Source organism: Diospyros lotus, chromosome 1, assembly GCF_014633365.1.
Source record: "Diospyros lotus cultivar Yz01 chromosome 1, ASM1463336v1, whole genome shotgun sequence".
In the NCBI taxonomy this organism is placed as follows: Eukaryota; Viridiplantae; Streptophyta; class Magnoliopsida; order Ericales; family Ebenaceae; genus Diospyros; species Diospyros lotus.
Window position 1 is genome coordinate 45,978,191 of NC_068338.1, and position 25,315 is coordinate 46,003,505.

At 34.8% G+C, this 25,315-nt stretch overlaps 4 protein-coding genes across 5 annotated transcripts; 2 read left to right on the plus strand and 2 right to left on the minus strand.

The window, feature by feature from the left end:
- Positions 1 to 2,518: 2,518 nt before the first annotated feature.
- On the minus strand, positions 2,519 to 5,968 carry LOC127807098 (uncharacterized). 2 transcript variants are annotated; one of them, XM_052344760.1, is made up of 6 exons: positions 5,801 to 5,968; positions 5,639 to 5,660; positions 5,430 to 5,535; positions 3,386 to 3,493; positions 3,112 to 3,249; positions 2,519 to 2,758 (listed from the first exon to the last, which is right to left on the minus strand). In XM_052344760.1, the coding sequence occupies exons 1-5, from the start codon at positions 5,862 to 5,864 to the stop codon at positions 3,148 to 3,150; spliced, it is 402 nt and encodes a 133-aa protein (XP_052200720.1). In that variant the 5' UTR covers positions 5,865 to 5,968; the 3' UTR covers positions 2,519 to 2,758; positions 3,112 to 3,147. The 2 variants fall into 2 exon arrangements, with proteins under 2 accessions (XP_052200720.1, XP_052200792.1); XM_052344832.1 differs by lacking the exon at positions 3,112 to 3,249.
- Positions 5,969 to 8,229: 2,261 nt separating this feature from the next.
- LOC127811339 (mitochondrial carrier protein MTM1) lies at positions 8,230 to 18,261 on the plus strand. The gene is made up of 11 exons (XM_052351102.1): positions 8,230 to 8,556; positions 8,694 to 9,000; positions 9,676 to 9,765; positions 10,117 to 10,245; positions 10,460 to 10,519; positions 10,635 to 10,805; positions 11,515 to 11,617; positions 15,573 to 15,664; positions 15,749 to 15,898; positions 16,607 to 16,665; positions 17,811 to 18,261. Exons 2-11 carry the CDS (start codon positions 8,749 to 8,751, stop codon positions 17,941 to 17,943), a joined length of 1,239 nt encoding a protein of 412 aa, XP_052207062.1. The 5' UTR covers positions 8,230 to 8,556; positions 8,694 to 8,748; the 3' UTR covers positions 17,944 to 18,261.
- A 710-nt stretch (positions 18,262 to 18,971) lies between these two features.
- LOC127811348 (arabinogalactan protein 41-like) lies at positions 18,972 to 20,029 on the minus strand. Its single transcript, XM_052351114.1, has 2 exons — positions 19,510 to 20,029; positions 18,972 to 19,342 (listed from the first exon to the last, which is right to left on the minus strand). The coding sequence occupies exons 1-2, from the start codon at positions 19,625 to 19,627 to the stop codon at positions 19,269 to 19,271; spliced, it is 192 nt and encodes a 63-aa protein (XP_052207074.1). The 5' UTR covers positions 19,628 to 20,029; the 3' UTR covers positions 18,972 to 19,268.
- A 3,194-nt stretch (positions 20,030 to 23,223) lies between these two features.
- On the plus strand, positions 23,224 to 25,150 carry LOC127813917 (low affinity inorganic phosphate transporter 4-like). The gene is made up of 2 exons (XM_052355055.1): positions 23,224 to 24,058; positions 24,206 to 25,150. Exons 1-2 carry the CDS (start codon positions 23,287 to 23,289, stop codon positions 25,012 to 25,014), a joined length of 1,581 nt encoding a protein of 526 aa, XP_052211015.1. The 5' UTR covers positions 23,224 to 23,286; the 3' UTR covers positions 25,015 to 25,150.
- The last annotated feature ends 165 nt before the right edge of the window (positions 25,151 to 25,315 follow it).

The window sequence follows — 25,315 nt, forward strand, 5'->3', positions numbered from 1 at the left end:
TTCCTTATGTCTTTGTGGTCACTTTCTATGTTGTTTGGTCAATATCAGAAAAGTGTTTTTAAATGGTGGGTTCAAGTTATTTTTCTTTTGTGAAATAGAAGCCATAGTTTAGAACTTTTATTACAGATGAGAAGGAGAAGCTGAAAGTAATATTGTTTTTAGATCAACCAATAATTATTCTCACAAAAGCCCCTTTGTCAATGATTTTCCCTATTGAAGAATTTCACACAGCAATGTCAAATGGGCATGAAGCTGAAATTTTTCCTGGTTGTCACGAGCTTAAATAATTTACTTGTTTTAATCTTCTATTTAACTTGAACTCCACACCACCAACACTCCAAAATTTTAATTTCGTAAAAATAATTATATATATAATTTCATCAATCATCTTTATAATTGTTAGTTTATAGAAAATTGTAGCTCAATTGGTCTTAAAGAGTAAAAATAATTGTGTTGATCTGAAATTTAAATTATGTAAATTCAACTTGAATATGTTATTTCTTAGAATTAGAACTTATTTTTCGAGTAGAGTCTTACTTGATTTATGTGTATGAATCGGTATATATAAATTTATATAAAAAAAAAAAACTAGTTAGGTAAAATCTGAAACCGTGCATTACCTCTAAAAGAGAGAGAAAAAAAAAAACTCCAATTGGTCTGCCCAGACAAATTGCCATGCTACTCTTGTTTGTATTCCTCCCAAATTGCACCTAGAATTCAATCTGAGACTCTTTGAGATAAAAATTCAAATTTAGCCAATATTTTTGGATAGAAGTTTGTCGTATTATAAATGATATCATTACTATTTAAGAGTTGAGAAGACCATTATATGTATGCAAGATGAGAGAATATTATCAAAAATTGTAAAACTAAACGACGGAAATCCCTGCAAGGAAGGGCATACCAAGATGGGAGAATGTTCTAAGTTTAATGTTAATTTGATTGAGGTATTAAAATTGTGCTCTATTTGAATTTTTAATTTTTAATTTTAAATTTATTTTTATTTTTTTATTTTAATAATCTATTTTTAGAAAATTAAAAACGCCTTCTATTTAATATTTTGAAAAATTATTTTTTAAAATAAAAAATTAAAAAACGTATTTTGTTTGAAATTTTAAGAATAATTTTTTAAAAATATTTTATTTAATAAATTTAATTATTCAATAAATTAGAACTACTTAATACTAATATATTATTAAAATATATATATATTTTAAAGTTGATGAATCTTACAATATTAATAAAATATAAATAAATAAATAAATTGACTTAATAAAAAAATAAGAAAAATAAAAATAAAAATTAAAGACATAAACCGATAATTATATAATATAATTGTGAATGATAAGATTGTATTAAACAATTTAATAATAAGTGTCATACGATTACAAGTCTCAATATAAATACTAAAAATAAATATAATTTAAGAATTAAAATAATAAAATAAATATATTATTTAACATATATATATATATATACCTATTATTATTATGCTCAAAAAACCCACCCACTTGTTCTCTTCATTTCTCTCTTTTCTTCTCTTCCTCCCTTCCTTGGCCTCATATCTCTTTAGTGACTTGAATCCAGTGACAGAGAGGCGATCGAGACAAAGAAGCTGGTGAGTCAACGTGCATCAACGGATGGCGGAGTTGTGGGCGAGAGGGGCTGGCCCTCGTTGGCAGCCGTTGTTTGCTTCTATCGCGGCCAGGTTCACCGTCAACTTCGTCGTTGCCACTGCCACCCATTGTCGCTTCATTGTGATCGCCACTTCGCTACTGTTTGATCTTCAGCAGTCGTGCTTTCTCGTCATCGATGGCGGCTACTGCCTTTGCCGCTTGCTTCCCTTGGTCACGCTTGCCGTCGATCTTGTCACCGCTGCTATCGATGGTCTCTCACGGCCGTCGTCTCGTGCCTGCCTTTGCCGCTTGCTTCCCATGGGACTTCTGGAATTTACCCATTTTTTTTCACGTTTTTATTGTTTTGGCTAAAAGCAGTCAATTGTTTTGAGTTTTTTTTTTTTTAATTTTTTTATTTCTGAAAATAATAAAATAAACATATTTTTACTATTTTAAAAAATTAAAATAAATTAAAAATAATAAAAAGAACGCAATCAAAAATTTTGGCAGAATGAATGTTTTAGGGCAATGTGAAAGTTTTAACTGTACACTTATATGCCATCAACATAGATTTGATAAAATCCAGAATTTTCACAATCCTTAAACTGAAACCAGAATTTTCTAACTATGGCTCACTGCCGGGATATTGAGTTTGTAATCGGCATTAAGCTGTCATTCGGCTGTATATTGGCTCTATCTGTTCTCTATGTATATCAAAATTAATCTTGGGAAAGGTAATTCCAATCTACGTTGTCCCTTTCTCATGCGAACAACAATTCCTACAAGTGGATCATTCTAATTCAAGCCAAAGATACACATCACGATTCCATGGAGTAGTTTTTTTATTTTTTTTTATTTTTATAAGAGTAAAATCAACATTAAGGAACTCTTACAATCTCGCCTAGTTCTCACCTCGACCATGAGGCTTAAGCTTTATAGGGTCGTTTTAACATTCTTTTGCTCATGCTACACAAAATTATCATCTAGGCCTGCTAATGTGGATAACTCCTAACAGCCAATTGGTGGCAGTATCATCAACCATTTCACCTGACTCTTAAACCTCATTTAAGCATAGTAGGCACAGCAGCAATCTAAGTCGCATGCGGCACAACTCTCGAACTCAAAACCACTGCTTCAGTTTCCTGAAACACATTGTATGCAAAACAATGCAAGCATGTTATAATTGATGTAGTTTTTTCTTTCTTTCTTTCTTTTTTGGGGGGGGGGAGGGGGGGTTGTAATAGTTAAGAAGTCCAAGAATTGTCAAAACTCTGGTTAATCCTCCAGGAATTCTGACAAATTTACCCGAATTTTCCAGGGAAAAAACAGTTAAAGCAATAAGCAAAGAATTGGTGTGCCTAAGACTTGTCCTAGCCAATAAATTTCCAGAAAGAAGCAAAATCATGCATGCCGGATAAAAGTTCATCAAATTCGTCATTTCCAAAGTCAAAAACGTAGGACACTTAATAAACCTTGACAAATCCTCCCTGATTACCTCTTCAAGTCCAAATAGTGTAGCTTCTCTAGAATATCATAGTTTTGAAAGAAGCAGAGCTAGTTGCTTGTCCGACATCATAACATCAACACATGCTCCCAGTGATGCTGCAAGTCTAGCAGCTAATTGATGTTTACACTGGTGAAAAAGGGCAAATAATAAAGGCTTTACACGAAGAATGAGGGCTTTTGACAAAAGTAACCATGGCACCGAAGAAATAAACAAGGGATTTTGCCAACATAAGTAATGTATAACTAGAATATGCTCAACTTACACAAAGCTGTTCTCCTTTGTTTACAATGTCATAGAAAAATGAATAACAACCACAGTAGTTTTCCGGGAAACAGAAATATTCCTCCTTCCTCCGAGATTCACCTACAACCTAAAAAGCGTAAATAAAAAGCATCAGCGTTACAATTTCTCCAAATAAAAGGAGGGGTGGAAAATACCATCTATGACTAGTTTGCAGTGAACACGCAAAAATCCGTGACTAACACCTATGTGGTTAAATTTTCATTTCCACTTTCTGTTTCAGACTTTTTCTAGTTATCTAGCTATAAGCATCAAATTCAAATAAACTTCTAACTTGCTTCACCTACATTTTGGGAAGATAAAACAATAGACGGAAATAATTGACGAGCAAAAATTTATTTAGCCAACCCACATTCTAATTGCTCTTGTTCTCCATGATCAGGAATTCTGAATTTAGTGCAGAATCTGCTGAATTTCTTTACAGCTCACAATTGGCAATTCCAAAACTGTAAGGCTGCGTTCTCTTTGACTTTCAATTTTTAGTTTTGAGTTTTAAATTTATTTTTAATTTTTATTTTGGTAGTTTATTTTCAGAAAACAGAAAATGCGCACTATTTGTCATTCTAAAAAATTGTTTCTCAAAATAGAAAACTAGAAAACGCGTTCTGTTTGGAATTTTAAAAATAATTTTTTAATGATATTTTATTTAATAAATTAGAACTATTTAATACTAATATATTATTAAGAAATATATACATTTTAAAGTTGATGAATCTTGCAATATTTTTTTCCGTTACAAGAATAAAATACGAATAAATAAATAAATTACCTTCTCTTTTCCGGTTTTTTGATTGTTTTGGATAAAAACAACCAAAACAACTTTTTGTTGTTTTGATTTTTCTTTATAATTTTTTTTTTATTTTTGAAAATGCGTTTTTGAAAACAACAAAGTAAACACGTTTTCACTGTTTTAGAAAACTGAAAATGACTTAAAAACAGTAAAGAAAATGGGCCCTAAGTTGCCCAATTTTGAGTTGGCTCATTTATGAATTGGATAATCCGTGATTTTGGTGTTGTAAAAACAAAATAACCCCCAAAACACTAGGTAAAACCAAAACAACTGAACACGTAACAAATTATTTTCTATGGAAAATCCAGTCCAGTTAATTCTTTCTAAACTGTGGGGAAAAAAGAATCCATCTGTTCCTACACAGAAGTTGTATAAGAAGATCTTGAATATATAAGTTGGATCATATAACCTGATTGTTCAACTCCTTTAACCAATTCTTTTGATTTTGAGTGAATTCTTATAGTTATGTGACTGTCTCTACACTTGTGTTATGCTAGGACATCAATAACCATCATCTGAAGAAACGACATTTTGAATACTAGAGATTCAAGAATACACCATCTATAGCTAACTCCTTGAAAAATGATAAATTATAAAAAGTACTAACCTAAATTCAGCAGGTACAAAGAACACCATAGAGCACAATCTGACCAACAGGTATACAGAATACCATGAGAGCTCGATCTTGTGGTTGTTCCTTACAGTATCAAGAGCAACAATTGTTCAACTACATGATTACACTCTTTGGTATCACCCTACTTCAGCTGATTTGCTTTCAACAAAAGCATTGAAGTATTTCCCCCAAAAAAAGAGGTTTTAATAAAAATTATTAAAATAACAACCTAAACAAACCATTTACCAAACTAGCATTAGATCTGCCACCTCAAATGCACATGAAGTGTAGGTGAATAGCAGCCGGTTCTCACATGGCATGGCCAATTCAATGCTAATTTGGAAAATAATTTGTTTTTAATAAAGTTTACTAAACTAATATTATTTTGAAAAACTCAAACACATACATTTGACATTTAAAACTTGGGAAATTGACATACATAAATCTTGAATTGCCTCATTATATACTGAGAAATGTTAAATCTGTCCAATCAATAGAGAGTAATTTTAATTGCACAACCAAGAAGGCCCTCACTGAATAAGCAAAAGATAAAGAGTATTAAAGACTGCAAATAAAATGAAAGGACGGGATACGGAAATTAACCTGAAAGATGGATCGCCCACTTGGTTCACCGCAGATCTTCTTCACACCTCGTTGATCTACTATCCTAGTAGCCCGCTCAAAGTTCTTCCCGAACAAAAAGTGCAATCTGTAAGCGGACAAATGGCATGTTATTTTCCAAGATCTGCATCTACAGGCGCTTCTTAATCAATTAAAGTAGCATGCACTTATGCATCTGTATGTCCACTGACATTGATAGCTGTTCGTCGGTGACTATAGGATTCACAAGAAAGTCGACGGCCCGAGGCAGATAGAGATGCAGAGTCAAATGAAACAATCAGTAAAGAAAACACAGAGAGAGAGAGAGAGAGAGAGAGTTTGAAATGAAGAAACATGGAGGATAATCGAAGGACCTGAACGAGCCGAAGCGATGTCTCTCCACACGGTTTCTGCAACCAAATTACTGCTAGCGTTCATATTCTTTTTCTCGAAACCTTGCGTCGTTTGGTTGATGAGAAAGCGCAAACGAATAAAATGAAGCCGGCGGAAAAGCAACTGGGCTTGCCCGGAGTCCAAGGGTGGGTTGGGCTTTCCGTCCAGCCGCCGCTTGGTGAATTTAGTTGTGGTTTCGCAATATAATAATTTATTAATTTTGAATTATTTGAATTTTAATATATTTTAGGTTGTACTTGAATAAATGATTGAATGAATTTTAAATGATATAATTGAAATATTTATATTTAAATAATTCATTTAAAATTCTAATATTTTAAATCTAATTATTTATATCATAGTTATTCATCTCATCTTAGACTAAGTATTACATATCATATTCAAACAATTAGTGTTACATGTACTAATTGTTCAATATATATTTTTATTTATCTTGTTTAATAATATATGTTATAAATTTTTTATAGTGACATATCTAAAAGGATATTTTTTGTACTTTTGTTAAAAATATTTATTTTAGATATGTTATTATAAATCTATCATAAATGATACTCAGATATATATCTTTTGACATTAGTAATTTACATTATCAATGATAAAAATTATATTTTGTTCGATATAGTTTGGATAAATATAATAAATAAAAGGATTTTCAATTTATTATTTAGGTATAAATCTTATTTTGAATTTATTATTTAGTAACATTCTGGTAATATTTTTATTCATATATCATGTTTTATGAAAATGAAAAATAGACAAAACACAGAGTGTGATTTAAATATATTAAATTTATAAATAAATAAATGTTTAATTTTTTAAATATCCAAATGATTTTAATTAAAACTTTTGTATTAAGAAGATTATCCAAATTATTTCCTTTTGCTCTGTTCCATTATTTAACATTTCATTCCCTATCCCGTGGGTCTCCAACCATAATAAACATAAATATAAGAAGTGTCTAAAAAATAATCAAATTACATGGAATTTATTTTTTTAAATAATAAAAAATAAAAAAATTAGCTTGCTTTTTCTTTGCTGTTTTTAAGTCATTTTTAATTTTCGATTTTCTAAAATAATAAAAATGCATTCTATTTGTTATTTTTAAAAATTTATTTTTGAAAACAAAAAAAAAAAATTGTAAAGAAAACTTAAAACAACAAAAAGTTATTTTGAATGTTTTCATTCAAAACAAATTCTAAACTCAAAATACATTTATTTATTTATTTATTCATATTTTATTATTATAATGAAAAAATATTACAAAATTAATTAATTTTAAAATGTATATATATTTTTAATAATATATTAACATTAAACATTTTTAATTTACTGAATAATCAAATTTATTGAATAAAATATCATTAAAAAATTATTTTCAAAATTTGAGAGATAACGCATTTTCTAATTTTTTTGTTTTGAAAAATAATTTTTCAAAATAATAAAGAGAACGTATTTTCAATTTTATAAAAATAAATTTCCAAAACAAAAAACTGAAAATGAATTCAAAACTCAAAATTAAAAATTGAAAAATAAAAACAACACAGTCTTACTAATTTGGAAACCACCTCTCTAGTTTACAAATTTAGAACTCATAATAAACAATACTTTTGCTGTTAACCAACATTAGTTAACTTTAAAAATAATAAAAACATTATTATAGGTTATTTTCTCTATATTTTCTCCACTTTTCTCTTTCTTTTGCATGGAAATGATGATAATATTATAGCTTATTATTTGGGAATGTCATGACATATCTATCCTTGTTTTTTTATTTATCTATTTTTTCTCTTTTTCTTTATCTATCTTGGTGATAGTTAAGGTTGAAATCAAATCATCGTTGAGATTAAAGCCAAATATCACATACTAAAATTAAAACCTTAAATTTTGTCAATTGTTAACATTAGTTCTGCTGATGTTTAGTGATTGATAAATCTAATTTTTTATAAGATGAGAGAAAGGAAGAGAAAAGAGACAAAATGCAAGGATATAATTTTTAATTTAATTTATTTTAAAAATGAAATATTCAAATAATATTTTAAATTGAATAAGTAGTTTTTATAAATTTGATACCAGCACTTATTGTAATGGAAAATATTATTTATATTTTTTGGACAATATCTTAAATTATATAATATAATTAAAATGATAAAAATATTTCACAAGGTGATAAAGTAGGAAAAATATTTTAAATATTTATGTGCTTTTGTAGTCAAAATGTAGCCCTTACGAGCTTATTGTAATTTGTAATTTGAGTTAATTTTATACTCGTATACGCGTGAGGTTGAGGGTAATGGTTGCAATTGTAGCTGTAAAAGGCAAAGCGGTAAATTGAACTCATTAAGACGAGAAGTCCTCCTCCTTCCTTTTATCTTCCATTCCGCGAGACTCGCCCCATCTGGCGCAATGGCAAACCCTAGTAAAGCCCGTGGCCAAGCGTTCCCCGATAGACTTAAGGGTATGTTTGTCTACCATCGCGGGATCGCATTTTATTTTTCAATTTTGTGCGTGTTTTTGGGCTCAATTTTTGAGGCGCCACCAAACGCAGCCCTAGTTCCAGAGACTTCTCTTGCTTCTCTCCCCTCCTCCAGTCCAAGTATTTCAATTCTCGCCTTCCGTTACAAGGTTTCCTATTCCCCAAGGAACTTGTATAAACGCTTTCGTTTCTTTAGGAATTTTCATCTCAAAAGACCTAATCCCCAAAGCTTAAGATCAAAAGGTACTTTCTGTTCCTTTTTTTCTCCATTGATTCCATTGATTATGTTTCCAGAAACAACAATTGAATCGTTTTACGTTCAGTATTTATTGTATGGTTCGGATAGCAGTGAGTTGACTGTCTGTGGACACGCGTTACAGGTTGGACCTTTTTGATCAAGTTTTGGGAGTACAGATAGCGAAGTTGCGAAAAAGAATGGTTGAACAATCGGTCGATACTCGGGATCCATGGATGAGTTTAGACCAGTCCTCGAGAGTTGAGATTGACAAAGCCGTGTCGTTGATGACGGATTCGATGGTGACAGAGGCAATTGTAGCGTCCCATTCTCAGCGTCCGCGTTTAAACTCTGCATCCGATGGCCAATTAGGTCTCGCAGAGAGAGCATTCTCCGCCGCCGGTGCGTCATTCGTATCGGCAATCCTCGTCAACCCGCTTGACGTTGCCAAGGTTTTTTTTCTTTCCCTTGCGCCTTTAATTATATTCTCTCTTGTTCGATTATGCTGTTTTGTTCATTTTCTTTTTCATTTGTGATTACGCTCATTGACATGCCCACGCTTTTCTGTTTTATTTTTTTGCTGCTTTGTAGCTTGATATATGGTATCTTCTAGTTGGGCATTCTGGCTTGCAGCTGTGATTTTTGCTCTTGCGGCCATAATCTATATTGTCATAGACCCTAGTTTGTCTTTTGTATTTGTTTCTGGTGCCTTTTTCACAAACTATGTGAAAGAGGCACCAACTATGTCATAAATCCTAGTTTGTCTGTTACTTTCATGGTCTTGATTATTTTTTTTTTGTTTGTTTCTTGGTTTGAGTAATTACCTATAGGATGGTTAATTTGGTTTCTGTTAAATGTTCATATTTTTTGCACTTCTTATATCGTGTTACTTCGATCATTTATTCATGTCTCAATCCCGATTTATATGTTATGTTATTTGCCACTAGTGCCACCTACGGTACGCTCGATGTGTGTTTTCTTGCTTGAATGTTAATTATTTATAGTTAAGATGTTCACATTCAAGGTATGGAAAGATTATCTGTTGCTTTTATTATTTTTTTTAAATACCATTGACAATTTGTGTAGGCTAAATTTTGCTGATCATTCTCTTATGTGGTGTTTTGCAGACAAGGTTGCAAGCACAGGCTGCTGGAGTTCCTTACACCCATCCCCTAAGTAATGTTACAAGTCGAATGGCATTTTTTGGACCAAACATGGTTTGTACTAAATCCATTTGTTTCTTGTCGAGTAAAGCTTTGGTTCCTTAAGTATATTGGTTTTGAAATTGATATATATGGAGATTATACCAGAAATATAAGTCCAATGACAGATGACTGATGAGCAAGGCATGATTCCTTAACAGTCAACATGACATTCTACTACTTCTATATTATGCATTCTTCTTACAAGCTTTTTTTTTTTTTTTTTTAATTTATTTTTACTTTTTTGCAATTGTACATGCTCAAATTTTTGTCATCAGTTTTTTCTCACATCATAGGAGTTTTCTAGGACCGTTACAATCTGTACTACCAATGACATTAATCTACCTCTGCTATATTTTTGTTCAGATTTTTGCTGATCTAAGGTGTTGTCCATCATGCACTCGTGCTGGTATTCATGGAACTGTAGCAATTTGTCCTCCTGATTGCTTCCAATACAAAGGAACTTTAGATGTTTTCTATAAAATCATTCGGCAGGTTTGTGGTTCATGCAATAATTTATAAACATATCGATTATAGTTCTACTTTTATGGCAGAATGCTTTTGTAGCCAGGTGTGTTCTTCCACACGAATTTATTGTGAAATTAATGCTGCTAAATTAGTTGTTTTATCAGACAAAGTGTTTCTAACTTGTGTTTCTGCATGTAAGTGCTTTTTTAAGGACCAGTATTATTCCATTTGTTTTCCACAGGAAGGATTTGCAAGGCTATGGAGAGGTACAAATGCAGGTTTGGCTCTTGCCGTACCAACTGTAAGTTCCTTGATGACCTGAAGATCCATATATATTATTAAGATTTCTTGCTTGCTACATTATTTTTGTGTCCATATTCTGAAATTATTAATGTTCAATCTTGCCCCCTGAGAAGGTTGGAATCTACTTGCCATGTTACGACATTTTCCGCAACAAGTTGGAGGAATTCACGGCCCAAAATATTCCAAGCATGACTCCATATGCACCTTTAGTGGCAGGTTCATTAGCACGCTCGTTAGCTTGCACAACTTGCTACCCTATTGAACTTGCTAGAACACGAATGCAGGTATGCTACATATTTTTGACATAAATACTTTTGAATTCTCCATTGTATGGTTTGGCAGGCTTTTACTGCCGGGTCGGGGTGTTTGGGGTGGCGGGTGCGGGTGCTTTGAGGGACCAGTTTCTGTTTGCTCCCCCCCCCCCCCCCTCCTTTTCCTCTCTTACTCTCTTTTTAAATTTTTATAGTTTCTTTGTATTTTTTTTAGAAGTATATTAAAAAACACCACAAAAAAATGCGGCAAAACTCTGCACAAAAAGCATGTCTGCTAGGTTATTTTATCATCAAAATAGACAAAGGAGGGAATACCAAAAGTGTAATCCTGTTTAGCCCCAAAAACAAAAATTGAGAAGTGTTTTCTTCAATAAATTTGTGGATCACTCACACTTTCAAAAAATTCTTGTTTTCTTTTTATTCATTATTTCATTCTTTAATGTCTTTTCCCGTGTTGTTTCTTTTTTTCTTTTTGGTAGCTTCTTTTTTTTTTTTTTTTTTTCTGATATTAGCTTTTAGAACAACCAAGCATTTTGATTTTCGTCATGCCATTGCAAATCATGAACTAAAATGCCATGTACTCGTTATTTATTTACAGTGTCTTTATGCATAGCATCTTCCATGTATACTTTTAAGCTAATCCGTGCTCTTATGTTATTCTTCATTTGTTTTATTCTGTTCTTCTAATTTCCTCTTTTCTTTGATTTATTGCTGTTTATAGGCATTTAAAGGGGTTCACACTGATAAGAAGCCGCCTGGTGTGTGGAGGACTTTGATCGAAGCTATGTCTAATGTCAAGAGCACAACTAACCATCAGAACAACTGTAAGATAACTCTTTTTTTTTTTTTTTTAAACATATATGGGTTTTACATGTATTAATGATTACCTTTTAGTTCTAGACTATATAACGTATTAGCTTGCCCAAATTAGATGGTTGTACTGATGTAGAACAATTGAGGTGTAATACCCGGGAAATTCTTGAGGCTATAAATGAGATTTTACGAGGGATATAAGTGGAAATTTTTGGAAGAATAGGGCTATAGGGTATACTATCACAGTTTTGTGTGACTGAATCGATGGCAGGGAATGCCCCAGACCCTAGATATTTAAGGAAAATGGAATAGTATCGACGAGTAACTCGAGGCATGATTTTAGGTGTAAAAAAAAATTGGATCGGGAACAATTTTCGGTATAGTTGTGGATCGGGCTGAAAAATCGAATCGTCGTAGGGGACTTTTGAAAAGTCAACAGAACCCTAAGGGGGCTCCAATTTTGCGTAAGGATTAACTCTGAAGTGGTTTCGGGATGAAACAAGTGTCCTGTGAGGGCTCGAGGGCAAAATCGTCCTTATCGTAAGTCTTAAGTTATTAATTTTGGATTTTAAGTATCTCAATGATTATTAATTTAATATTTGAGGATATAATTGCAATTATGCAATGCCTAAAGTGGGATTAAGAATTTGATTGAGGGATTTATATACAATTTTCATGATTTTAATATATATGATATAATAATTTATATATAAATTATACATATGCGTGGGCATCAAGTAGTGGTTAAGTGATGAAGGAATTGGAATTGAACTTGAGTTGCATAGGTATATAATATATATACCAAACCGTGGCTGCCAAGGATAATTATATATCCATGTGATGACCACTTTAGTTATTATATATTATACATGCCTATGTTCATGCGTGATGGTGGTTAAGGCAAATGAATATATTAAAGAATTGAGATTAAATCAAAGAGCATGTGCTTATGAGTGGCAACTTTAATATAAATATATATATATTATGCAAGTGAATGAATGGAGGCCAAGCTTTGCGTGTGATGCCCAAGTGAAGTGGTAGCCAAACATACCATTAAAATAATACATATGATGCTTGGTCACTAAGGGAGGAAAGCCTATAAATAGGCTTGGGCACAATGGGCAGAAGGCGGGGAAGGAAAATAGGAAGGAGGAAGGAGAAGAGAAAAAGGAAGAGGAGGAGAAGGAGAGAAAAAAAGAGGAAGAGAAAGAAAAGGAAGGAAAAAAGAGGGAGAAAAAAATAGTAAAAGGTTTTTGAAAAATTTTAGAAATTTATTTGAAGCTCGAGGATTGTGTTGGGGTTTGAAATTTAGCATTTAAAAGCTTGACACCAAAGTCGAGGTTGAGCTCTAATTTCGAGGCATTTTGAATTACATTTAAGGTGAGTGTTCGCCTCCAAAACTTGATTTATTGTGGGTGTTTCCACCATAAAACTTGGTATTTGTGCTACCTAAATGTGTTATGATTTCATGCAAAATGATTTTGTTGCATGCGAGGTTTAACCGGTGACGTTTGGTTTCATGTGGGAGGTTCGTCCCGAAACGTTTTATACATGTGCATTAAATTTTGTGCGATAAATTATGTACATGAAGTGTTGTTTATATGATGCATTGAGTTGTGAAATGTGGCATTGTCATGCATTTTGTGTTGTTCATATGGAATGTTAGCCTGAAATGTTGTTTGGATAGTGTAGCCATAATTCCCCAAGGGTGTTGCCGGAATAATATATAGGGGTATCTTGTGTTGGTGTGCATGCCGAGATAGTCGCCTAGGTTTTCGTGCCGGGCTGTATGGCCAGAGAAGTTGCACTAGGATGACTGGTGGTCTATATGGGATTTGTGTTGGGATTGGGTAGTGGTTTCTGGATGCTTTTGAGTGGGAATGTAATCCCTGACGTGATTGTGGTGAGCCGGGTTCCTGCGTTGATGTGACCCTTCTGGGTCGGGAGTGGTAACGATTGTTCCCGAGGTGTTGGGGAGATACGTTGACCTTGCCCCTCTTAAGCTAGGACTCTGTTGTGTCAATATGTCGGTGTGGTGATATTGCCTTTAAAGAGATTACTCTTTCTTTGTGATTGGGTTAAGCGTTGTGTGGGATTCTCTTAGGTTAGGGCTTCTCGGATTGTATCGGTTTATTCATGTCTTGCATACATTCATGAAAACGTGTTTTAAACTCTCACTTAGATAATTCATCATCTAATATGGATTTTACAACATATCCAGCCTTTATCCCACTATGTGGGGTCGGCTACATGAATTCTAGACTTCCATGTATTTCTGTCTTTTATCATATCTTCATTGATGTCCATACACTTCATATCAAACTTTAATGTTTCTCCCAAAGTCTTCTTAAGTCTGCCTCTACCTCTTTTTTTGACTAATTGTTCCATTTCATCCACTCTCCTCACAGGAGCGTCTCTTGGTCTCCTTTTCACATGACCAAACCATCTTAGTCTAGTCTCTCTCATCTTCTCCTCTATTGGCACTACTCCTACCTTATTACGAATAACTTCATTTCTGATTTTATCTTTTCTTGTATGACCGCACATCCATTTTAACATCCTCATCTCCGCTACGCTCGTCTTTTGCTCGTGCTGGTATTTGACTGCCCAACATTCTGATCCGTACAACAAAACTGGTCTTATAGCTGTCCTATAGAATTTTCTTTTCATTTTTAATGGGATTTTACTATCACATAACACCCCCGATGCATTTCTCCATTTTAGCCAACCTGCTTTAATTCTATGTGTGACATCCTTGTGAATTTCTCCATCTTTTTGAATCACTGATCCCAAATATCTAATATGAATTTTGTCCCTGGAATATTCAAACGTTCCAGATGAAGGTAGCGGTGCGAAGGGAAAAAGGATTGGCGAGGAGTGACGGCGATTAGTAGATAGTTTATAGAATGTCGTTTTCAATTAAGTTGTTTATTTTGATGACGTCACGTAAAACGCTAGTTTGGCTTTTAAGTTATGAATAAGATGGTTTCGGTTGTATACCATTTCAGGTTATGATCTAACTTTTGCATTTGAGATAAATTATATGTTTTAGTTTATTAATGATTCTAAGTTGATATACTGAGAAGGTGTATTGAGATTATCGGGGAACGGTTTATGTGTTGAGTTTTTGTTGGAAAAAAAAAAAAAAAATCCCTAAAATCTTACGTTATCTAATGCTCTGGGAATGTGGGGTGTTACACGAGGAAATTGGGTCTAATGCTGCCTAGAATTGACAATCGTGATGGGTTTGGGTTACAGTTCTAAAGGTTGTAAACGGCTTTCAGGGTTCCTAGATGGAGGAGAGTTTTAGCTTGTGTCCAAGAAGTGTTTGGTTAAATGATTTTCACAGAATAATTACTAAGTCTTTGGAATGAATAATTTATCCCCCCCCCCCCCCTTTTCTAGTGAGACCAATAATGGCTTTGTGGGGATATGATTTTAATTTAAATCCAAAGGATACTTTAAAGGTTAACTTGGGTTTAATAGAGAAAGTTTTGGAGATCATGGATGGATGGTATTTTGGACTATGAACTAAAACCCTAGATCTTTTTTTTTTTTTTTTTTTTCTCTTTTCTAACTTTCATGAATGAAATGAAAAATAACAATATAGTTATTGGAATTCAAACAACAAAGGCCATTTCTAATGTTGAATTGTCCTATGTTATTTGATAAAATGGATAATATTTATCACTTTAAACTTCGTATTTTTCATTGCAACTGGAGTGCAATCTTTAGGTTTCCTTGTTTTTCTTTTTACAAAATTTATTTAGAGAGATCCACTCTAGTACTACAACATCAACAATTGTTCAGCAAACAGGAAAAAAAAAAAAATCAACAATCACAAAACTTAATCCCACTAGATGTGGTTGGCTACATGAAGTCTATAGCTCCAACCATCTCTATCCTTGGCCATGTATTGTATGATATTGTTCTTGCAATATGTGACTTTTAATATTTCCATTGCAGTGCAGAACTACCGTGTATTGTGGACAGGCCTCGGGTCACAGCTTGCACGTGATGTTCCTTTCTCTGCTATATGTTGGTCAACACTTGAGCCAGTGAGAAATTGTTCTCTTTGACACGCTTTTCTATTCTGGTTGCTCGCATTCCTTATATTCTATTTTTCTGATGTATCTGGACAGATCAGAAGAAGACTACTTGGTTTAACAGGTGAAGAATCCAATGCAGCCACTGTCCTTGGAGCAAATTTTTCTGCTGGTTTTGTTGCAGGAAGCCTTGCTGCTGCAACTACATGTCCATTGGATGTTGCAAAAACCCGGAGGCAGATAGAGGTTTGTTTTCTTGCCCTTGAACTGAACTTTTATATTGAACTATTGGAATGTAGAGAAAAATCAGTAGATGAGACTGAAGCACATTATCTGATTCCCGTGTGTGCATATGGAAAAATGTTAATCTTTTGATTCCCAAGCTATAAATTTGTTAATGAAGTTAATCTCTTACTCTGATGGCATTTATTCCCATCATTTGCCATATGTGAGACGTCTCTAGCTTTGGAATTCCTTACTTTTCCTTACTTTCTTATGCTTTGACTCATTACCAACCCCTACCTAGAGTAGGTTGTCTAACCACCTTGGGCTCTTTCTTGTTCTTCTGTTATTTCCTTTCAGTTGACATCATTAGTAGCTGCTCTCTCCGTGTTCCTGTCTGCCTTAGGAGTTCAAATAACTTCATAACTCCGTACCAGTGCTTCTATCATATATTGTGCAAAATATGAGTAAAAAATGAATAGCATAATCAACTAGTGCTTGTTGAGATAGAGTTATATGATCAGGTTTAGTTACCTTATTCTCTGCTTGAGCTTCTGGTGCAGTCATTGGCATCTGGCAAAATACCCCTAGGCTGGTTGTTGTTTCCATGTTGACATATGAACTTTGTGATGCTTGTTCGTATCAACTATATTTGAGAATTGGAATAGCATGATGATGGATATTGTGCAGTAACTATTTTAACTTACACCCCTTTCTCTCTCTACTCCTCAGAAGGATCCTACAAGGGCATTGAGGATGACAACAAGACAAACGCTGATGGAGGTTTGGAGGTAAAAGCTATAGTTACATATATATAATGTGTATCTGTGCATGCCTTGTATGCAGAGCATGTACCAATTCGTTTGGGTTAAAATGAAAATTGTTAACTGCATGTTGGTTATAGACTACTACTGAATTTACCGATAGATATGATGGAACTATCTGTTTGTTTTTGTTTTGATTTTTTTTCTTATTTATTTATTTATTTTTTTGTTTTAGTGGTGGAAAGTTTTCATCTCTGTAAACAATAACACGTGACCTTACTGAATGGTCCTAGCCATCCAATAACATTCCACTTTTCCTCTATTTTCTAGTTTCAGTTCTCATAGATTGGTTCCCTGTATCAAAATACAGGTAGAACCCCCAAAAAGTGACATCTATTAGGCAGCACTCCATCTTGTTTGATTGTTATATTATAACTGTTGCATTAAAGTCCATCTTTTTGAATTTCAACTAAAATTCATTGGGAGGTTTTCACAGAAACCATTTTTTCTTATTTCATTAGTTCAAATCTTAGTTATAATATCCCATTCTTGCAGTGTTCTATTTCTTATTGGTACCTGTAACTGTATTTTACTGTACAATTTTGAATTTGTTGCTATATCTATTATGTTTTTAAATATATATACTTTATCCATAAAATTTAATCTACATTATATAATATTACCTAGCCTTACTATCGTTCAATATTAAGTTGTTTCATAATAGTATAACAATATTGTCAATCGTACATATGCTTATAGACACAGCAACTAAAGGCTTAAACGATACATATTCAAGATACCAATATAAATCTTTTGTATGATTCTTGTTATTTATTAATTAATCTTGATAAACTGTAACTTGTGGTTTTTCAGGAGTTTTAATTTTTTTTTCAAAAAAAAAAAAAAATACATATATAGAAAGAGAATTAATAATGTAGAACACATTTAAATAAAATATTAAAATTTAAAACTGTAAATATCCAATGCAAACTGGTAAACTCATAAAGTGCTGGTATTGTCTGGTACTACTTGATAAAACCGCTGTGTAAATTGTTACAAAATTTTGTATAGCGCCTTTGATTTGGTATGAGCATGAATTGAGCTAGCTAATGATATGTTCCAATATTTGGAAGTATGTGGCATGAACGCATCCAAAATTTTGTTTGCTGCAGGGATGGAGGGATTAAGGGACTGTTTACGGGTGCTGGTGCTCGTGTTGGCCGTGCTGGCCCTTCTGTTGGGATCGTTGTGTCATTTTACGAGGTTGTGAAGTATGTCGTGCATCATCAATATGCAACTTCATGAGCATACTCCGAGGGTTGGCTTCTTCCTAAGTTTTGCTACTCTTTTACGGAACATTGCTTGGCTTAACAGAGACACTTGTTCCATGAGAAAACACCTAAACGGTATTTACATGGTGAATATTGTAGCATACAGAGAGAAGTTTTGATGAGTGTAGAGTTCAGGAAATAATCACTTTTTAACCCCATTTTTTTCCATCCAATTTTGGCTGTTCTCTTTTTAACCCTTTAGGTTTATAAGACAAACTTTGTAACCTTCTGGTTCTTCAATAAACAGTAAGCAATTTTTTCCTGAGGTGATATCTCAGGTTTGCTTTATTCAGCTCTGCCCTTGTCATTGTCTCCTAATTCCGAAGTTATTGATCAACATGGAAACACTCATTGAAAGGGTTCGTAACTTAATTGGCAAAATGATGCTATCGCATATCATCTTCGTTGGTGAGTTAAACTATGTATCTGTTAACCGGGCAGCAAGCAAGCTAGTTGTTGGAAAACATCACTGTTCAATACAACACTGAATGGAAGAATGTGTTCTCAAATAAGATAACATTACATCTTTTCCAGGAAACTAGCAAATTATTCCTTGACATGACCCCGCCCCGTATTCATTTCCTTCGCCAATTCATGAAGAAGATGAACCTCGCTATTTGATAACTCTAAAGATTTTATAGCGAGATCTTTATTTAACATAATAAGACTCCCGTCAAGTGTTTGGAATCTTCACAACATAAAAAGTAAACCAAGGTTACCACAATGAGTGGTAACTTTACAGACAGATATAGAATAACATACTAAATTTTTATTTCATTACGGGCTGGGCTGAGCTGAGCTGAGCTGCCCATTACATGAATTATATCATTTCATTCTCGATCTTAAATAATAAACGGTAAAAACTACCATTTTCAGATATGATTTTCTTGCAGAGTCGTGAGAGCTTTTAGTCGCAAACATTCATTTGGTTTGCAATAAGCGAACAAGTTAGAATAATAAAACTAAGCAATACAACAGTAAACAAACGAGGCAAAGAGAATGTAGAGAGAGAATCCATTTGGAAAGATAAGCATTATCACGAGAAAAACATCCAAATGTACACTTTACAACTTAATCCAATAAACCCCCAATCCCATCTACCAAAATATAAACAAAGAAACAAATAAGAACATTCATCCCCTCTTTCTAATGAAAAGAATTACTCCAATTGACGAACACAATCTTCTTTTCTTTTTTTTTTCTCTCGTCTTCTCTCTCTGTCTCTTAAGTTTTGATCATAAATCTTGAAGAAAACCGAGGGGCAAACAATGAATCAATGACAATTGCGCATCGGCAAGGTCAGTGAATCAGGTATGTCAGCGCCAAAGCAACCAGCATCAAAACGCACGCTACCCCTTGGTCTATGGTTGTTCCTGCAAAATTTGGAATTCTTTTAGACGCGCATGGATGGAGGAATTTCAATTTCTTTTATTTCTTGAATCTGAATTCAAGGTGAAATGATCCTCTTGGAATGCAGTGCACAACAAAAATTTGTTCATATAATAAACATCGTTTCATTTTCCTGTTTCTCTACACATACCGTCGCTGGTCGGAGCGGGAGCCGGAGCGGCAGATTGAGCGGCAGCGGCCGGGAAAAAGACTGTGAAGATGAGAGCGAGCATGGCCACCGCCAGCAGTGAAGCCCTAGTAACCTCCATTTTCCTCTGTAAATTAATCTCTCTCCACCTTCTTCTCTCTCCAATCGGCGTTAGGGTTAACAGGAGAGATAAAAAAGCAGAGAGAGAGGAGAGGAGAAATCAACTTGCCCGCAAGAACGTGCAAAAGAATCGGAGCCGAGTCTCGGAGGTGAACGACGTGTGTGCGTGTATATGTACTTATATAGCGATGAAGAGAGATTCTGAAGATTGATTGGGAGAAGAAGACGGGAAAGCCACACAGAGAATATATGGCCCATCCGCTAATTTTGGGGGACCGATCCCATGTGACCGTTGATTCTCTGCTTCGCTTTGGTGGCTGACACTCTGGAAAATCTGGTTCCTGAAAGCTGTTGCCAGCACAGATTCCGCCATTTTTGAGCCTTCCTGGTTCAAGCTTATCCACCTTTTTTGGGCTTTTGCTTTTGCTGTTTATACTTTATACCACTTCTCATTACAGTGATTTTTTTATAGATATATATTGTTATGTTTCCTTCTGTTAATCCCCAATTTTCCTTAAAAAGAGTTTGGCGATGCAAACTTGTGCAATTTTATTATTCTTTCAGCAACTCAAAAATAACATCAACATCATGAGAGCCTATTACTTAGATTCACACACCAAGACAATTATTGATTTAGTGACAAATGTAAGTGAAAAAAATAAATTGTGCCCCTTATGTTATTTTATTTTATTTTTTGTAATTTTGTATAGAATAATAACAACATATATATTAAGTCTTGATTCCTATATGGGTTTTAGGTTGTCAATCATCTCAGTTGTGTTCATATAAATTCACACATCTTTTCCATGATTTTCATTTTTACATACTATTTTAAATAATACATGTAATTATCAAATGAATAGTATCGTGCTGTTGCCACTAAATTACATAATGATTTTTGGTAGCATTTATGCAATTAATAGTTGAAATTGATATATATGATATGGAATTTGAAAATTTATGACTTAATGACAATTATTAAATTCAATTTTTATGTAATATGCATTATATATGTATATATTATATGCATAAATATATAACAATATATGTTGCAACATTTCAAATTTGAAATTCTACAGAGGGAACCCTGGTGGGGGCGGGGGGCGGGCCCGGCATGCCACAAAATTGTGTTGGCCCGGCCTGCTTAACATCTATGTGGCACACAAATAGGACTTAGCTGGAAGGAGAAAAGGAAGTCGGTTGACTGGAGAAGCGGACATAGAAATATGCTCCTTCGTAAGAAGCAACTCAATAAATTGGAGGCTATCAAGGGATAGTGCCATAGTGGAATTTTTCCATCTAAAGTTTGAAATAACCTACCCAATAATTTTCCAGAACGAAAGGTTTAACCTTGAAAGAAGTCACGTCGAAGAATATCTCCAATTCTCTGTCGTGTATCCTGACTTTGACCTTGTGGGCAAGGTTATTTTTGAGGATGGAGATACTGAATACACAATTAGGGTTCAGCTAGAAGAAGAGAAGGAAATCAGTTGACTGGAGGTTTGCAGCCAGTAGACTGAAGAGACCAGAATCCTTAATAGGGTTGCTGCCTTATGACTTAGTCGACTGAGAATTTTAACCAGTCAGTTGAAAGAGAGTAGGCTGTTGGTCATTGGTGTCCTGCTAGAGGGTTATCAAGCGCGATGGCAGAGTAGCTGGAAAAAGGGCAGAGATATAAGGCAACAGTGTTGGAACTTGAGCTGAAGGAGAATTGATGAAGAAGAGTTGTTGGAGCATGTTTCAACTGAGATGGAGAACGAACAGCCAAACTCGTATAGTTAGTTTTCAGTTTGTTGAGCTGTCTAATTTAGTTGGAAAGTTTGAAAGAGGTTTAGAGTCAGTTGTCAATTCTATAAGACAATTGCGGGGTAGTTTAGATCACAGAAGCGTTGTATAAAAGGGAGGTCTCCGATTGTATTGAAATTTGCTCTTGAGAGGAGCAAGTTCCATAATATTGCTGAAATGGAGGGCAAGTTTCTCAATGTTGCTAAAATAGTTTGAAAGTTATAGTATTTCTTTTTTAACAAGCTTTTAAATTGTAATATTTTTTGTATAAATTTTCTTACAAACAAGGTTATATAAGATTGTGGGCAAAGGCATATATAAGACGTACTCTCTCAACCTTTGCACAAGTGGGAAGTCTTGTGCTCGGTGACACCCTTTTTGTATTATTCCTAGATTCTATGGAAGCTCGTGTTCTGGGTTCTAGCATTTTCTTTCCAAGTGTCCTAGCAAATCAAATAGGCAGTGGCAATATAATGCTAATGACCATTTGTTACCTCAGATATTTGTCTACTTCATTTTGTGAGCACTGATCAATTCTTTAAGTCTGCCCATTGTTGGCCAGCGGTTCATTCCCATGTGTTATTTACATGACTTCTGTTCTGCACGCCACATACACGTATTTACGTGTGTTTCAATATATTTATATAATTCATACATCTTGACTTTGGTTTATTTCAAGTCATGTATCAGATTTTCTTATGCTGATTATTCTTGATTTTAGTCACGATTTGAAACTACATTTCTTGCTCTACCTTGCAAATGTTGACTTATTAATGTATCTGTATCTCTCTTCTTTTAGTTTCTCATCAAATGTGTACAGAATTGTTGTCGAAAGGATTCGATCGGAGGTAGCTTGGATGAGACCACATCGAGTCAAGTCATGTGCATATATGCATTGGACTTCCCATAAGTTATGTTTCTGCACTAATGCTTCTTCAGTACGTAGTTTCAATGAAACTGGGAAATCAGAACTCAACCTCATCACCCGCTTAGCCTTATAACTGTTCAATCCCACTACTAGTACTAAAGCTGATTAGGATCAATATCACCATACGTCGTTTTAAGTTGAATCCTAAACCCAATAAATAAGGTACATAAAAGCGAAAGCTTGATTAGGACCCCTTGTCTATAGATTATTGATGATGAGATTGAGAACGCATTTTGGGCTCTTCTCTAAGAGAAGGGACAAATTAAGACATGCATTAATGCCAACCAAACAACTGGCAGTCAATCCTAGCTGTCCACACCATAACAGATCACATATGCCAAAAAGATCCCCAATATCAAATTTTAAAATTAGGAACAATATTTTGGTTTCATTTATCTCAAGTAAAAGGAAAAAAAAAAAAAGTAATTTTGAATTTCAATGCATACTTATGTTTGTAGATGGAGCATACGTACACAACTCCACCCATTAGGTTATGTTTGGTGGGGTTAATTTTGTGTTAAACTTTCTCTTATTGTACTCGTGTAGTATTTATGGACTTCACATTCAATATTTTATGCTAACCTTTGATTACAACATCATTAACTCTTTTTTACCCTTAAATTATCCCTCTAGTGGTATACTAATTTTTACTGGAAGTTTTAAGTTAGTATAATTTGCCAGAAATAGAAGAAAGAAAATTAAAGGGGATTAAAGTTTAAATCAACGTATTCAACGAAATAGCATTGCACTTGGTTACGCATATCCTTGATTTTTTCTAAGCAAAAGAATATCCATGTAACCCTTACTTTGTTAATTCCCTTGTTGTTAACCAAAGACATAGTTTTAAACGTCTTAATCTACAATATAATACTAGATAAAGCAAGTGTATATAATGTCCCCCATAGCACACAACGCTAGCATTAGCAAGTCTCTCCCTATCGGGAAAAATGGCTTCCGACAACCTTGCTATGCTCAATGCTCTCGACACTGCTCGAATTCAATGGTACCATTTCAAAGCCATTGTTATTGCCGGCATGGGATTCTTCACAGATGCTTATGATCTCTTCTGCATCTCCACCATCTCCAAGCTCTTGGGCCGTCTTTACTACTATAATCCTTCCACGTCCAAGCCTGGGAAACTCCCTCATAATGTCAACAATTTTGTCGTCGGAGTTGCTCTTGTTGGAACCCTCACCGGCCAGTTAGTCTTCGGTTGGCTTGGTGACAAGCTCGGCCGGAAGAAAGTTTATGGCATCACGTTGATTCTCATGGTCATCTGCGCCATCGGCTCCGGCCTTTCTTTCGGTTCCACCGCACAATCGGTGATAACTACCCTTTGCTTCTTCCGGTTTTGGCTGGGCTTCGGAATCGGCGGTGACTACCCCCTCTCCGCCACCATCATGTCCGAGTACGCCAACAAGAAAACTAGAGGAGCTTTCATAGCAGCTGTTTTTGCCATGCAAGGCGTTGGGATTATCTTCGCTGGGCTCGTCACCATGACCTTGTCCAAGCTCTTCCTCCTCAATTACAAAGGCCCGATATTCAACGACGAGCATGTCCTCTCCACGGAACCAGAGGCCGATTTCATGTGGCGAATTGTGCTCATGCTCGGAGCCCTTCCGGCAATCTTGACTTACTATTGGCGGATGAAGATGCCAGAAACTGGACGGTACACAGCCCTCATACAAGGGAATGCAAAGCAAGCTGCTCTTGATATGGGTACTGTAATTAATTTAAGATTAGAACCAGATCGAATTTGAATTAATTATTTGAAGCAATATAATTGCTTAATCATGATGATATTTTAGATAACTTTTTCTATAATATTCATTCTTTTAAGTCCGCGCATATTTCTTCTAACTGCAGGTATGGTTCTTGATGTGGAGATCCAGGCTGATCAAGACAAGGTGGCAGAATTTAGGGCTTCCAACAGCTACGGCCTGCTCTCTAATCAGTTCTTCCGAAAGCATGGACATCACTTGATTGGAACCATGAGCACGTGGTTCTTGTTGGACATAGCCTTCTACAGCCAAAACCTGGCTCAGAAGGATATATTTCCAGCCATGGGTCTCACTGATAAAGACGTCAACGTCAGTGCTCTCACAGAAGCTTTCCAGACATCCAAGGCCATGTTCATAATTGCGTTGCTTGGTACATTTCCGGGCTATTGGTTCACAGTGTATTTCATCGAAAAGATTGGGCGTTTCTACATTCAACTAGTGGGCTTCTTCATGATGTCGGTTTTCATGCTCATTATGGGGCTCAAGTATGATGATCTGAAGGAAAACAAATTCTACTTTGCTGTTTTGTATGGCCTCACCTTCTTCTTCGCTAATTTTGGCCCCAACAGCACGACGTTCGTGCTGCCAGCAGAGTTGTTCCCGACCCGGCTGAGATCCACATGTCATGCGCTGAGCGCGGCTTCAGGGAAGGCTGGTGCCATGGTCGGGACGTTTGGGGTGCAGAGCTACACCTTGGATGGAAGCTCTAAGAAAATCAGAAATGCTATGATCTTTTTGGCCTTCACAAATATGATTGGATTTTGTTGTACCTTCTTGGTGAGCGAGACCAAGGGGCGGTCTTTAGAGGAGATCTCTGGTGAGGATGGCAGCGAGCAGGAGACCCAGAAGGGCAGTCGAGCGTCGGGCGCTAACCAAGAAGCTTCATGGGGGTGACGAAGAGCTAGAGTTTGCTGCAATTCGTGTGCGCTGCAGGTCTAGTACTCTTGGGTATGGGAATTACTAGTTACCAGGAATAAGGGCCTAATAAAATAAAACGATTGTGCTCTCTCTATATAATATACATACATAGATGGACTATATACCCTCAACCCCACAAATAAGAAGTGCTGGTGTACCTTTACAGTTGTCTGAGAGGGAGATTTTTTTTGTTTTGTTTTTATCACGAACAGTGTTATGAGTCTATGAAATGAATGGATGTGTTTTGCAATCGTATTAATCCAACATTTATTTTCTT

Coding starts and splice junctions, on each gene's coding strand:
- LOC127807098 (XM_052344760.1), bottom strand. CDS start 5,864: ATGAACGCTAGCAGTAATTTGGTTGCAGAAACCGTGTGGAGAGACATC. Junction 5,661..5,800: donor CATCGCTTCGGCTCGTTCAG/GTCCTTCGATTA, acceptor TGAATCCTATAG/TCACCGACGAACAGCTATCA. Junction 5,536..5,638: donor ACCGACGAACAGCTATCAAT/GTCAGTGGACAT, acceptor GTCCGCTTACAG/ATTGCACTTTTTGTTCGGGA.
- LOC127811339 (XM_052351102.1), top strand. CDS start 8,749: ATGGTTGAACAATCGGTCGATACTCGGGATCCATGGATGAGTTTAGAC. Junction 11,618..15,572: donor AACTAACCATCAGAACAACT/GTAAGATAACTC, acceptor TTTCCATTGCAG/TGCAGAACTACCGTGTATTG. Junction 16,666..17,810: donor ACGCTGATGGAGGTTTGGAG/GTAAAAGCTATA, acceptor TGTTTGCTGCAG/GGATGGAGGGATTAAGGGAC.
- LOC127811348 (XM_052351114.1), bottom strand. CDS start 19,627: ATGGAGGTTACTAGGGCTTCACTGCTGGCGGTGGCCATGCTCGCTCTC. Junction 19,343..19,509: donor TCCCGCTCCGACCAGCGACG/GTATGTGTAGAG, acceptor CAAATTTTGCAG/GAACAACCATAGACCAAGGG.
- LOC127813917 (XM_052355055.1), top strand. CDS start 23,287: ATGGCTTCCGACAACCTTGCTATGCTCAATGCTCTCGACACTGCTCGA. Junction 24,059..24,205: donor GCAAGCTGCTCTTGATATGG/GTACTGTAATTA, acceptor TTCTAACTGCAG/GTATGGTTCTTGATGTGGAG.